Source organism: Euprymna scolopes, chromosome 36, assembly GCF_053919585.1.
Source record: "Euprymna scolopes isolate OS-2025 chromosome 36, ASM5391958v1, whole genome shotgun sequence".
NCBI lineage: Eukaryota > Metazoa > Mollusca > Cephalopoda > Sepiida > Sepiolidae > Euprymna > Euprymna scolopes.
In genome coordinates, this window is record NC_136517.1 from 10,615,989 (window position 1) to 10,630,238 (window position 14,250).

Genomic DNA, 14,250 nt, shown 5'->3' on the forward strand with positions numbered 1-14,250 from the left:
TTTTTTCTTTTTTTTTTCTTAATCAAATCGATTGCCTGCTTTAGTTAGGGACCCCCCTCCAGTGTACCAGAAAAAAAGCTTCACGTGTCTCCTCGCAATGACTTAGTCGCCAATACATTGTAGTCTACATTACACTGTAGAGAATCTACTGCTGATTTTATAAAATTAACTGTAAATAGTGGCTTCACTTAGTTTAAAATGCAAAAGTCATTTTATGGTTCAGTTGTGCTCGAAACCGAAACACTCATTTTGAACGTGCCTCTGTTTTATAAAAGAATCTACAGTTCATTTTTTAGGCTGGGCCTTTCTACTTGTGCGATGGTAAAACTTCTGAAAAACTCTTATGATGTTAGATTGTAGAAGAGTCTGTAGGGAACGAACTCAAAGTTCCTTTTTATATAATAGTAAATAGATAGAAATAATAGCAAATAGATAGAAATAATAGTAAATAGATAGAAATAATAGCAAATAGATAGAAATAATAGCAAATAGATAGAAATAATAGCAAATAGATAGAAATAATAGCAAATAGATAGAAATAATAGCAAATAGATAGAAATAATAGCAAATAGATAGAAATAATAGTAAATAGATAGAAATAATAGTAAATAGATAGAAATAATAGTAAATAGATAGAAATAATAGTAAATAGATAGAAATAATAGTAAATAGATAGAAATAATAGTAAATAGATAGAAATAATAGTAAATAATAGAAATAATAGTAAATAGATAGAAATAATAGTAAATAGATAGAAATAATAGTAAATAGATAGAAATAATAGTAAATAGATAGAAATAATAGTAAATAGATAGAAATAATAGTAAATAGATAGAAATAATAGTAAATAATAGAAATAATAGTAAATAGATAGAAATAATAGTAAATAATAGAAATAATAGTAAATAATAGAAATAATAGTAAATAATAGAAATAATAGCAAATAGATAGAAATAATAGTAAATAATAGAAATAATAGTAAATAATAGAAATAATAGTAAATAATAGAAATAATAATAGATAGAAATAATAGCAAATAGATAGAAATAATAGTAAATAATAGAAATAATAGTAAATAGATAGAAATAATAGTAAATAGATAGAAATAATAGTAAATAGATAGAAATAATAGCAAATAATAGTAAATAGATAGAAATAATAGTAAATAATAGAAATAATAGTAAATAGAAATAATAGTAAATAATAGAAATAATAGTAAATAATAGAAATAATAGTAAATAATAGAAATAATAGTAAATAGATAGAAATAATAGTAAATAGATAGAAATAATAGTAAATAGATAGAAATAATAGTAAATAGATAGAAATAATAGTAAATAGATAGAAATAATAGTAAATAGATAGAAATAATAGTAAATAGATAGAAATAATAGTAAATAATAGAAATAATAGTAAATAGATAGAAATAATAGTAAATAATAGAAATAATAGTAAATAATAGAAATAATAGTAAATAGATAGAAATAATAGTAAATAATAGAAATAATAGCAAATAGATAGAAATAATAGTAAATAATAGAAATAATAGTAAATAGATAGAAATTATAGCAAATAGATAGAAATAATATTAAATAATAGAAATAATAGTAAATAATAGAAATAATAGTAAATAGATAGAAATAATAGTAAATAGATAGAAATAATAGTAAATAGATAGAAATAATAGTAAATAATATAAATAATAGTAAATAGATAGAAATAATAGTAAATAGATAGAAATAATAGTAAATAATAGAAATAATAGTAAATAATAGAAATAATAGTAAATAATAGAAATAATAGTAAATAATAGAAATAATAGTAAATAATAGAAATAATAGTAAATAGATAGAAATAATAGTAAATAATAGAAATAATAGTAAATAGATAGAAATAATAGTAAATAATAGAAATAATAGTAAATAGATAGAAATAATAGTAAATAATAGAAATAATAGTAAATAATAGAAATAATAGCAAATAGATAGAAATAATAAATAGATAGAAATAATAGTAAATAATAGAAATAATAGTAAATAGATAGAAATAATAGTAAATAGATAGAAATAATAGTAAATAGATAGAAATAATAGTAAATAGATAGAAATAATAGTAAATAGATAGAAATAATAGTAAATAATAGAAATAATAGTAAATAATAGAAATAATAGTAAATAATAGAAATAATAGTAAATAGATAGAAATAATAGTAAATAGATAGAAATAATAGCAAATAGATAGAAATAATAGTAAATAGATAGAAATAATAGTAAATAATAGAAATAATAGTAAATAGATAGAAATAATAGTAAATAATAGAAATAATAGTAAATAATAGAAATAATAGTAAATAATAGAAATAATAGTAAATAATAGAAATAATAGTAAATAGATAGAAATAATAGTAAATAATAGAAATAATAGTAAATAGATAAAAATAATAGTAAATAATAGAAATAATAGTAAATAATAGAAATAATAGTAAATAGATAGAAATAATAGTAAATAGATAGAAATAATAGTAAATAGATAGAAATAATAGTAAATAGATAGAAATAATAGTAAATAATAGAAATAATAGTAAATAATAGAAATAATAGTAAATAGAAATAATAGTAAATAATAGAAATAATAGTAAATAATAGAAATAATAGTAAATAATAGAAATAATAGTAAATAATAGAAATAATAGTAAATAGATAGAAATAATAGTAAATAATAGAAATAATAGTAAATAATAGAAATAATAGTAAATAGATAGAAATAATAGTAAATAATAGAAATAATAGTAAATAGATAGTAAATAATAGTAAATAGATAGTAAATAATAGAAATAATAGTAAATAGATAGAAATAATAGTAAATAATAGAAATAATAGTAAATAGAAATAATAGTAAATAGAAATAATAGTAAATAGAAATAATAGTAAATAATAGAAATAATAGTAAATAGATAGAAATAATAGTAAATAGATAGAAATAATAGTAAATAGATAGAAATAATAGTAAATTATAGAAAAAATAGTAAATAATAGAAATAATAGTAAATAGAAATAATAGCAAATAGATAGAAATAATAGTAAATAATAGAAATAATAGTAAATAATAGAAATAATAGTAAATAGATAGAAATAATAGTAAATAATAGAAATAATAGTAAATAATAGAAATAATAGTAAATAGAAATAATAGTAAATAATAGAAATAATAGTAAATAGATAGAAATAATAGTAAATAATAGTAAATAGAAATAATAGTAAATAATAGAAATAATAGTAAATAATAGAAATAATAGTAAATAATAGAAATAATAGTAAATAGAAATAATAGTAAATAATAGAAATAATAGTAAATAGATAGAAATAATAGTAAATAGAAATAATAGTAAATAATAGAAATAATAGTAAATAGATAGAAATAATAGTAAATAATAGAAATAATAGTAAATAATAGAAATAATAGTAAATAGAAATAATAGTAAATAGAAATAATAGTAAATAGATAGAAATAATAGTAAATAATAGTAAATAATAGAAATAATAGTAAATAATAGAAATAATAGTAAATAATAGAAATAATAGTAAATAGATAGAAATAATAGTAAATAATAGAAATAATAGTAAATAATAGAAATAATAGTAAATAATAGAAATAATAGTAAATAGATAGAAATAATAGTAAATAGATAGAAATAATAGTAAATAGATAGAAATAATAGTAAATAATAGAAATAATAGTAAATAATAGAAATAATAGTAAATAGATAGAAATAATAGTAAATAATAGAAATAATAGTAAATAGAAATAATAGTAAATAGAAATAATAGTAAATAATAGAAATAATAGTAAATAGATAGAAATAATAGTAAATAGATAGAAATAATAGTAAATAGATAGAAATAATAGTAAATAATAGAAATAATAGTAAATAGATAGAAATAATAGTAAATAATAGAAAAAATAGTAAATAATAGAAATAATAGTAAATAGAAATAATAGTAAATAGAAATAATAGCAAATAGATAGAAATAATAGTAAATAATAGAAATAATAGTAAATAATAGAAATAATAGTAAATAATAGAAATAATAGTAAATAATAGAAATAATAGTAAATAGAAATAATAGTAAATAATAGAAATAATAGTAAATAGATAGAAATAATAGTAAATAATAGTAAATAATAGAAATAATAGTAAATAGAAATAATAGTAAATAATAGAAATAATAGTAAATAATAGAAATAATAGTAAATAGATAGAAATAATAGTAAATAGATAGAAATAATAGTAAATAGAAATAATAGTAAATAATAGAAATAATAGTAAATAGATAGAAATAATAGTAAATAATAGAAATAATAGTAAATAATAGAAATAATAGTAAATAGAAATAATAGTAAATAGAAATAATAGTAAATAGATAGAAATAATAGTAAATAATAGAAATAATAGTAAATAATAGAAATCATAGTAAATAGAAATAATAGTAAATAATAGAAATAATAGTAAATAGAAATAATAGTAAATAATAGAAATAATAGTAAATAGAAATAATAGTAAATAATAGAAATAATAGTAAATAGAAATAATAGTAAATAATAGAAATAATAGTAAATAATAGAAATAATAGTAAATAGATAGAAATAATAGTAAATAGATAGAAATAATAGCAAATAGATAGAAATAATAAATAGATAGAAATAATAGTAAATAGATAGAAATAATAGCAAATAGATAGAAATAATAGCAAATAGATAGAAATAATAGCAAATAGATAGAAATAATAGCAAATAGATAGAAATAATAGTAAATAGATAGAAATAATAGTAAATAGATAGAAATAATAGTAAATAATAGAAATAATAGTAAATAGAAATAATAGTAAATAGAAATAATAGTAAATAATAGAAATAATAGTAAATAGATAGAAATAATAGTAAATAGATAGAAATAATAGTAAATAATAGAAATAATAGTAAATAGATAGAAATAATAGTAAATAATAGAAAAAATAGTAAATAATAGAAATAATAGTAAATAGAAATAATAGTAAATAGAAATAGTAAATAGAAATAATAGCAAATAGATAGAAATAATAGTAAATAATAGAAATAATAGTAAATAATAGAAATAATAGTAAATAATAGAAATAATAGTAAATAATAGAAATAATAGTAAATAGAAATAATAGTAAATAATAGAAATAATAGTAAATAGATAGAAATAATAGTAAATAATAGTAAATAATAGAAATAATAGTAAATAGAAATAATAGTAAATAATAGAAATAATAGTAAATAATAGAAATAATAGTAAATAGATAGAAATAATAGTAAATAGATAGAAATAATAGTAAATAGAAATAATAGTAAATAATAGAAATAATAGTAAATAGATAGAAATAATAGTAAATAATAGAAATAATAGTAAATAATAGAAATAATAGTAAATAGAAATAATAGTAAATAGATAGAAATAATAGTAAATAATAGAAATAATAGTAAATAATAGAAATCATAGTAAATAGAAATAATAGTAAATAATAGAAATAATAGTAAATAGAAATAATAGTAAATAATAGAAATAATAGTAAATAGAAATAATAGTAAATAATAGAAATAATAGTAAATAGAAATAATAGTAAATAATAGAAATAATAGTAAATAATAGAAATAATAGTAAATAGATAGAAATAATAGTAAATAGATAGAAATAATAGCAAATAGATAGAAATAATAAATAGATAGAAATAATAGCAAATAGATAGAAATAATAGCAAATAGATAGAAATAATAGCAAATAGATAGAAATAATAGCAAATAGATAGAAATAATAGCAAATAGATAGAAATAATAGTAAATAATAGAAATAATAGTAAATAATAGAAATAATAGTAAATAATAGAAATAATAGTAAATAATAGAAATAGTAAATAGATAGAAATAATAGTAAATAGATAGAAATAATAGAAATAATAGTAAATAGATAGAAATAATAGTAAATAGATAGAAATAATAGTAAATAATAGAAATAATAGTAAATAATAGAAATAATAGTAAATAGATAGAAATAATAGTAAATAGATAGAAATAATAGTAAATAATAGAAATAATAGTAAATAGATAGAAATAATAGTAAATAATAGAAATAATAGTAAATAATAGAAATAATAGTAAATAATAGAAATAATAGGAAATAATAGTAAATAATAGAAATAATAGTAAATAATAGTAAATAATAGAAATAATAGTAAATAGATAGAAATAATAGTAAATAGATAGAAATAATAGCAAATAGATAGAAATAATAGTAAATAGATAGAAATAATAGTAAATAGATAGAAATAATAGTAAATAGATAGAAATAATAGTAAATAGATAGAAATAATGGCAAATAGATAGAAATAATAGTAAATAGATAGAAATAATAGTAAATAATAGAAAAAATAGTAAATAATAGAAATAATAGTAAATAGAAATAATAGTAAATAGAAATAATAGTAAATAGAAATAATAGCAAATAGATAGAAATAATAGTAAATAATAGAAATAATAGTAAATAATAGAAATAATAGTAAATAATAGAAATAATAGTAAATAATAGAAATAATAGTAAATAGAAATAATAGTAAATAATAGAAATAATAGTAAATAGATAGAAATAATAGTAAATAATAGTAAATAATAGAAATAATAGTAAATAGAAATAATAGTAAATAATAGAAATAATAGTAAATAATAGAAATAATAGTAAATAGATAGAAATAATAGTAAATAGATAGAAATAATAGTAAATAGAAATAATAGTAAATAGAAATAATAGTAAATAATAGAAATAATAGTAAATAGATAGAAATAATAGTAAATAATAGAAATAATAGTAAATAATAGAAATAATAGTAAATAATAGAAATAATAGTAAATAGAAATAATAGTAAATAGAAATAATAGTAAATAGATAGAAATAATAGTAAATAATAGAAATAATAGTAAATAATAGAAATCATAGTAAATAGAAATAATAGTAAATAATAGAAATAATAGTAAATAGAAATAATAGTAAATAATAGAAATAATAGTAAATAGAAATAATAGTAAATAATAGAAATAATAGTAAATAGAAATAATAGTAAATAATAGAAATAATAGTAAATAATAGAAATAATAGTAAATAGATAGAAATAATAGTAAATAGATAGAAATAATAGCAAATAGATAGAAATAATAAATAGATAGAAATAATAGTAAATAGATAGAAATAATAGCAAATAGATAGAAATAATAGCAAATAGATAGAAATAATAGCAAATAGATAGAAATAATAGCAAATAGATAGAAATAATAGCAAATAGATAGAAATAATAGTAAATAATAGAAATAATAGTAAATAATAGAAATAATAGTAAATAATAGAAATAATAGTAAATAATAGAAATAGTAAATAGATAGAAATAATAGTAAATAGATAGAAATAATAGAAATAATAGTAAATAGATAGAAATAATAGTAAATAGATAGAAATAATAGTAAATAGATAGAAATAATAGTAAATAATAGAAATAATAGTAAATAGATAGAAATAATAGTAAATAATAGAAATAATAGTAAATAGATAGAAATAATAGTAAATAGATAGAAATAATAGTAAATAATAGAAATAATAGTAAATAATAGAAATAATAGTAAATAGATAGAAATAATAGTAAATAATAGAAATAATAGTAAATAATAGAAATAATAGTAAATAATAGAAATAATAGGAAATAATAGTAAATAATAGAAATAATAGTAAATAATAGTAAATAATAGAAATAATAGTAAATAGATAGAAATAATAGTAAATAGATAGAAATAATAGCAAATAGATAGAAATAATAGTAAATAGATAGAAATAATAGTAAATAGATAGAAATAATAGTAAATAGATAGAAATAATAGTAAATAGATAGAAATAATGGCAAATAGATAGAAATAATAGTAAATAGATAGAAATAATAGCAAATAGATAGAAATAATAGCAAATAGATAGAAATAATAGCAAATAATAGCAAATAGAAATAATAGCAAATAGAAATAATAGCAAATAGATAGAAATAAAGGGATTAAAATTCTGTTCAATAATTTTTATATAATAGTAAATAGATAGAAATAATAGTAAATAGATAGAAATAAAGGGATTAAAATTCTGTTCAATAATTTTTATATAATAGTAAATAGATAGAAATAAAGGGATTAAAATTCTGTTCAATAATTTTTAATTTTGCCGGACATACTTATTTTTTCCTAATATGTAAAATATATCAAAAAATTTTCACTTGAAATGCGATTTTCATGTGCGTTTAATACTTTTTTTTTTTTTTTTTTTAGCTAAAACATTTTGTTATTTGTATTTCATATTATGCTGTCTAAAATGTTTTGAGATTTAACTTGTTTTTGATTTGTAAAAATTTTTTTAAATTATCAATATTCTGTTAATGATTTATATAAAACTTGTTGTACTGTTTCCTTTTAGTTATTTATTTATTTTTTTTTCAACTTGGTGGCCATTTATTTTTGTCGCGTTTGTCATTTCAGGGTCATTCCAGTTTTATCACGCACTTGGATTGGTCAACATGCAGTCAATATATTCAGAGCAATTCTGGCGATTATGAAGTCCTTTATTGTAAGTGACATCTGTTACACAGAGTACCACACATACTTTCTTTCTTTAAACAATATATTCACATCAAACAAAGTAATTTAAGATCTTGTATAAAAAATATAGCGACAACACAGAACTGATGAGATTGCAATAACAAATTATTTGTTTGTCACTTTTAAGTTTTATTACTTCCTACTATGCTCGGAGTATAGTTCTTGGCACAGTGACTCAGTAACTTGATAATGATTTCTATCTATAATAAAGTCTTGTTAATAGATATAGCTAGATCCATTTGAATAAGTATATTTGGTGTTTATTTAGAACTAGCAAGGAGATCTGAAGTTGCCCAGCATTGAATGATGATCAATGAACGTTTCACCGTACCATGTTTTTATTGTAATCAAAACTAGTGAAATCAGCCATTTTTAAATCAAATCGATTGATGGCCTGCTTTAGTTAAGACCTGTCACAGTGCACCGGGAGGAAGCTTCACGTACCTCTCTGCAGTGACTTACTCCAAAATATATTGAAGTCTACATTGCACTGTAAAGAACCTACTCTTGATTTTATAAAATTTTTATTATAACTAGCGGGGTTGCCCGGGTGTTTTGAGGGGGGGGAAAAAGTGTTAGTAGGCAAGTAGGTTTGAACCTGTGACGCAAAGGCAGAAAAGAATGTGAAAGAAAACGTGACATCTTACCGTTACGCTATGAAATCATAGGAAGTGAAAAGCGTGCGAATTTAGCGATGTCAATCAAAAAGTTAACTGAGTGAAGGAGTTCACCAGGTGCAGAAATGAACGTTGGCTGAAAACCAGTTCGGCTTTCCACCATTCCATTTGTTTCTCCACGATGTTGGGGAAACCAAGCTCTCCCCAAAAAGGGGAACTCTGAAATGAATAGCAATTGTTTGATATGAAGGGTTTTCCCCTCATTGATCAACGTTAATTGCTTTCAAGACGTCCCAGCACAAAAGGCCACTGACAGCTGTGTTTCGGTAAGTTTTGCTTTGTTTGTCTTTTTCGTATAAACAAACACATGAAAAGATGGCATAGCATGAATTTTATAAAAGTCGATGGAAATAACTGTAGATACGACGTCCGTTCACAAATCGTAGATATTATGATTTAGGGCGTATATAAAAAGTTCTAAAAACTAGTAACCCCCCCCCCCCGAAAACTGTCCTTTCTTGGCCATACAAAAACGCGTGCAGCCGTTTTGCCTTTTAAAGATGACTTGAATTAAAGTTTAAAATGCAATAGTCAAATATTATGATTCAATTGTGCTCTAAACAGAAGCATTCGTTTTGGACTTGCCCGTCATATTAAAGGACGTACTGTTTTTATATGCTAGGTCTTTCTGCATATATGGTAATAAAATTTCTCAAATGCACTTGTGATTTTAGGTTGTACAAGGTATTAACATTGCTCAAAATCGCTTTCTTTTTCAGATTTTTTCGATTATTGATAGTTATCGAAGACAATCCGATACAAAACCTATGTATGAACACTGTTCGATACATAAAGTACATTTGTGTGCAATTTCATAAAAACTAGCCCAGCCATTGTGGAATCTATAAGCAACAAACTCTCACACACAAAGTTCCTTTTATATAATGGAGATTACACTTAATAAAAGAAATTTTTTAAAAGTACAAATTTTTATGATGTACATATTCGTCACAGAACAAAAATGTCATATTCCAAAAATCAAATCCTGTGAATTGATCATGTAATTTTTTTTTTTTTTTTCTAAGATAATTAAATTTCATGAATTAGTGGGAAGGGAACTGATTGACGTCATGTTTTTTAGAATGTGTTAAAATTCAAAGCTCAACAATTCAACTACCGAGATTTACAAATCATATTATTTTATTAATAATTATTAATTAACAATTATTTTTAATCACTAAAAATTGTAGAATTTGATTTTCTTGATTAAAAATAAAACTACTTGATCAATTTATGATTTTTGGAATATGACCTCTTTGTTCCATGATGAGTATGTACGTTAAGAATGTTCCTGTATTTGTCTTTTTAATTAGGTGTAATTCTAAAAAAGCACCATATATTTTAACTAATATTTGTATAGTTAAGGTACCAATAAATATTTTACACTGGGATCCCTACTATAAAAACAACCGTTCATAGCAAAAAAAAAACAAAATAGTGAATGATCCATAAAATTATATTTCTTGTTCAACAAAATCGGTGTTCAAACATTAGTGAAACTTGCTGCTGCATGTATACTTGTACAGACGACGGACGATATTTATTTGGTAAAATTTTGTTATGAGAACGGCTGAAAAGCAATTGCACAAAATGAAATGCCAGAAACAAAAATAGTGATTTATTTCCATTGTTACATTTTATTTGTAATGTGACCCTCATAACAACACAAACTTCATCAGATTAAATTACAAACACTATTTTATTAAACTAATATGATCTTGTTTTAAAGGGAATTTTTTTTGTTTGATATTTTTTCTTTTTATGTTTTTTTTTTTCTACTCCAACTTTTCAATTAATTTTTTTTTTTTTTTCAAGGGACTGCATCAACTTGTAAGCAGCAGACAACCCCAACCACCATTAGGGAGCTGGAATGGGCCACGAGTACTTGTACCTTAAGTTTCAACTGTGCAGGTATAGTGACTTCTTTTTGAAGAATAAAATCCAAAAAGCATACCAGATCTTAAGCGGCTACAAAACAAAAGGGCATATTCTAACATTTCTAAAATTTGAAATAGAACTACAGTAAAACGTTACACTTTTATTTGCATTACTAAAATATATTTTAGACTTTAGAATCCCGTTCCTTTTTTCCTTTTCTTTTTTCCCTTTTCTTTTTTCCCTTTTCTTTTTTCCCTTTTCTTTTTCCCTTTTCTTTTTCCCTTTTCTTTTTCCTTTTCTTTTTCCTTTTCTGTTTTCCTTTTCTTTTTTCCTTTTCTGTTTTCCTTTTCTGTTTTCCTTTTCTGTTTTCCTTTTCTGTTTTCCTTTTCTTTTTCCCTTTTCTTTTTCCCTTTTCTTTTTCCCTTTTCTTTTTCCCTTTTCTTTTTTCCTTTTCTTTTTTCCTTTTCTTTTTTCCTTTTCTTTTTTCCTTTTCTTTTTTCCTTTTCTTTTTTCCTTTTCTTTTTTCCTTTTCTTTTTTCCTTTTCTTTTTTCCTTTCCCTTTTCCTTTCCCTTTTTCCTTTCCCTTTTTCCTTTCCCTTTTTCCTTTCCCTTTTTCCTTTCCCTTTTTCCTTTCCCTTTTCCCTATCCCTTTTCCCTATCCCTTTTTCCTTTCCCTTTTTCCTTTCCCTTTTTCCTTTTTCCTATTCCTTTTTCCTATTCCTTTTTCCTATTCCTTTTTCCTATTCCTTTTTCCTTTTCCTTTTCATTTTTTTCCTTTCCTTTTCATTTTTTTCCTTTCCTTTTCATTTTTTTCTTTTCCTTTTCATTTTTTTTCTTTCCTTTTCATTTTTTTTCTTTCCTTTTCATTTTTTCTTTCCTTTTCATTTTTTCTTTCCTTTTCATTTTTTTTCTTTCCTTTTCATTTTTTTTCTTTCCTTTTCATTTTTTTCTTTCCTTTTCATTTTTTTTCTTTCCTTTTCATTTTTTTTTCTTTCCTTTTCATTTTTTTTTCTTTCCTTTTCATTTTTTTTTCTTTCCTTTTCATTTTTTTTTCTTTCCTTTTCATTTTTTTTCCTTTCCTTTTCATTTTTTTTCCTTTTTTCATTTTTCCTTTTCTTTTCATTTTTCCTTTTCTTTTCATTTTTCCTTTTCTTTTCATTTTTCCTTTTCTTTTCATTTTTCCTTTTCTTTTCATTTTTCCTTTTCTTTTCATTTTTCCTTTTCTTTTCATTTTTCCTTTTCTTTTCATTTTTCCTTTTCTTTTCATTTTTCCTTTTCTTTTCTTTTCATTTTTCCTTTTCTTTTCATTTTTCCTTTTCTTTTCATTTTTCCTTTTCTTTTCATTTTTCCTTTTTTCATTTTTCCTTTTCTTTTCATTTTTCCTTTTCTTTTCATTTTTCCTTTTCTTTTCATTTTTCCTTTTCTTTTCATTTTTCCTTTTCTTTTCATTTTTCCTTTTCTTTTCATTTTTCCTTTTCTTTTCATTTTTCCTTTTCTTTTCATTTTTCCTTTTCTTTTCATTTTTCCTTTTCTTTTCATTTTTCCTTTTCTTTTCATTTTTCCTTTTCTTTTCATTTTCCTTTTCTTTTCATTTTTCCTTTTCTTTTAAATTTTCCTTTTCTTTTAAATTTTCCTTTTCTTTTAAATTTTCCTTTTCTTTTCATTTTTCCTTTTCTTTTCATTTTTCCTTTTCTTTTCATTTTTCCTTTTCTTTTCATTTTTCCTTTTCTTTTCATTTTTCCTTTTCTTTTCATTTTTCCTTTTCTTTTCATTTTCCTTTTCTTTTCATTTTTCCTTTTCTTTTCATTTTTCCTTTTCTTTTCATTTTTCCTTTTCTTTTCATTTTCCTTTTCTTTTCATTTTTCCTTTTCTTTTCATTTTTCCTTTTCTTTTAAATTTTCCTTTTCTTTTAAATTTTCCTTTTCTTTTAAATTTTCCTTTTCTTTTAAATTTTCCTTTTCTTTTCATTTTTCCTTTTCTTTTCATTTTTCCTTTTCTTTTCATTTTTCCTTTTCTTTTCATTTTTCCTTTTCTTTTCATTTTTCCTTTTCTTTTCATTTTTCCTTTTCTTTTCATTTTCCTTTTCTTTTCATTTTCCTTTTCTTTTCATTTTTCCTTTTCTTTTCATTTTTCCTTTTCTTTTCATTTTTCCTTTTCTTTTAAATTTTCCTTTTCTTTTAAATTTTCCTTTTCTTTTAAATTTTCCTTTTCTTTTAAATTTTCCTTTTCTTTTAAATTTTCCTTTTCTTTTAAATTTTCCTTTTCTTTTAAATTTTCCTTTTCTTTTAAATTTTCCTTTTCTTTTAAATTTTCCTTTTTTCATTTTTCCTTTTCTTTTCATTTTTCCTTTTCTTTTCATTTTCCTTTTCTTTTCATTTTTCCTTTTCTTTTCATTTTTCCTTTTCTTTTAAATTTTCCTTTTCTTTTAAATTTTCCTTTTCTTTTAAATTTTCCTTTTCTTTTAAATTTTCCTTTTCTTTTAAATTTTCCTTTTCTTTTTATTTTTCCTTTTCTTTTCATTTTTCCTTTTCTTTTCATTTTTCCTTTTCTTTTCATTTTTCCTTTTTTCATTTTTCCTTTTTTCATTTTTCCTTTTTTCATTTTTCCTTTTTTCATTTTTCCTTTTTTCATTTTTCCTTTTCTTTTCATTTTTCCTTTTCTTTTCATTTTTCCTTTTCTTTTCATTTTTCCTTTTCTTTTCATTTTTCCTTTTCTTTTCATTTTTCCTTTTCTTTTCATTTTTCCTTTTCTTTTCATTTTTCCTTTTCTTTTCATTTTCCTTTTCTTTTCATTTTCCTTTTCTTTTCATTTTTCCTTTTCTTTTCATTTTTCCTTTTCTTTTCATTTTTCCTTTTCTTTTCATTTTCCTTTTCTTTTCATTTTTCCTTTTCTTTTCATTTTTCCTTTTCTTTTCATTTTTCCTTTTCTTTTAAATTTTCCTTTTCTTTTAAATTTTCCTTTTCTTTTAAATTTTCCTTTTCTTTTAAATTTTCCTTTTCTT

At 19.9% G+C, this 14,250-nt stretch overlaps 1 protein-coding gene across 20 annotated transcripts in view; it reads left to right on the forward strand.

Annotated features, from left to right (window-relative positions):
• The window catches only part of LOC145260330 (echinoderm microtubule-associated protein-like 2), a 488,936-nt gene that overhangs the window by 459,914 nt on the left and 14,772 nt on the right, over positions 1-14,250 (forward strand). For all 20 annotated transcript variants that reach the window (XM_080118228.1, XM_080118235.1, XM_080118233.1 and 17 more), the window contains 2 exons: positions 8,575-8,662; positions 11,187-11,282. In XM_080118228.1, the coding sequence (XP_079974354.1) occupies positions 8,575-8,662; positions 11,187-11,282 (184 nt within the window). The remainder of the gene's footprint in view (positions 1-8,574; positions 8,663-11,186; positions 11,283-14,250) is intronic.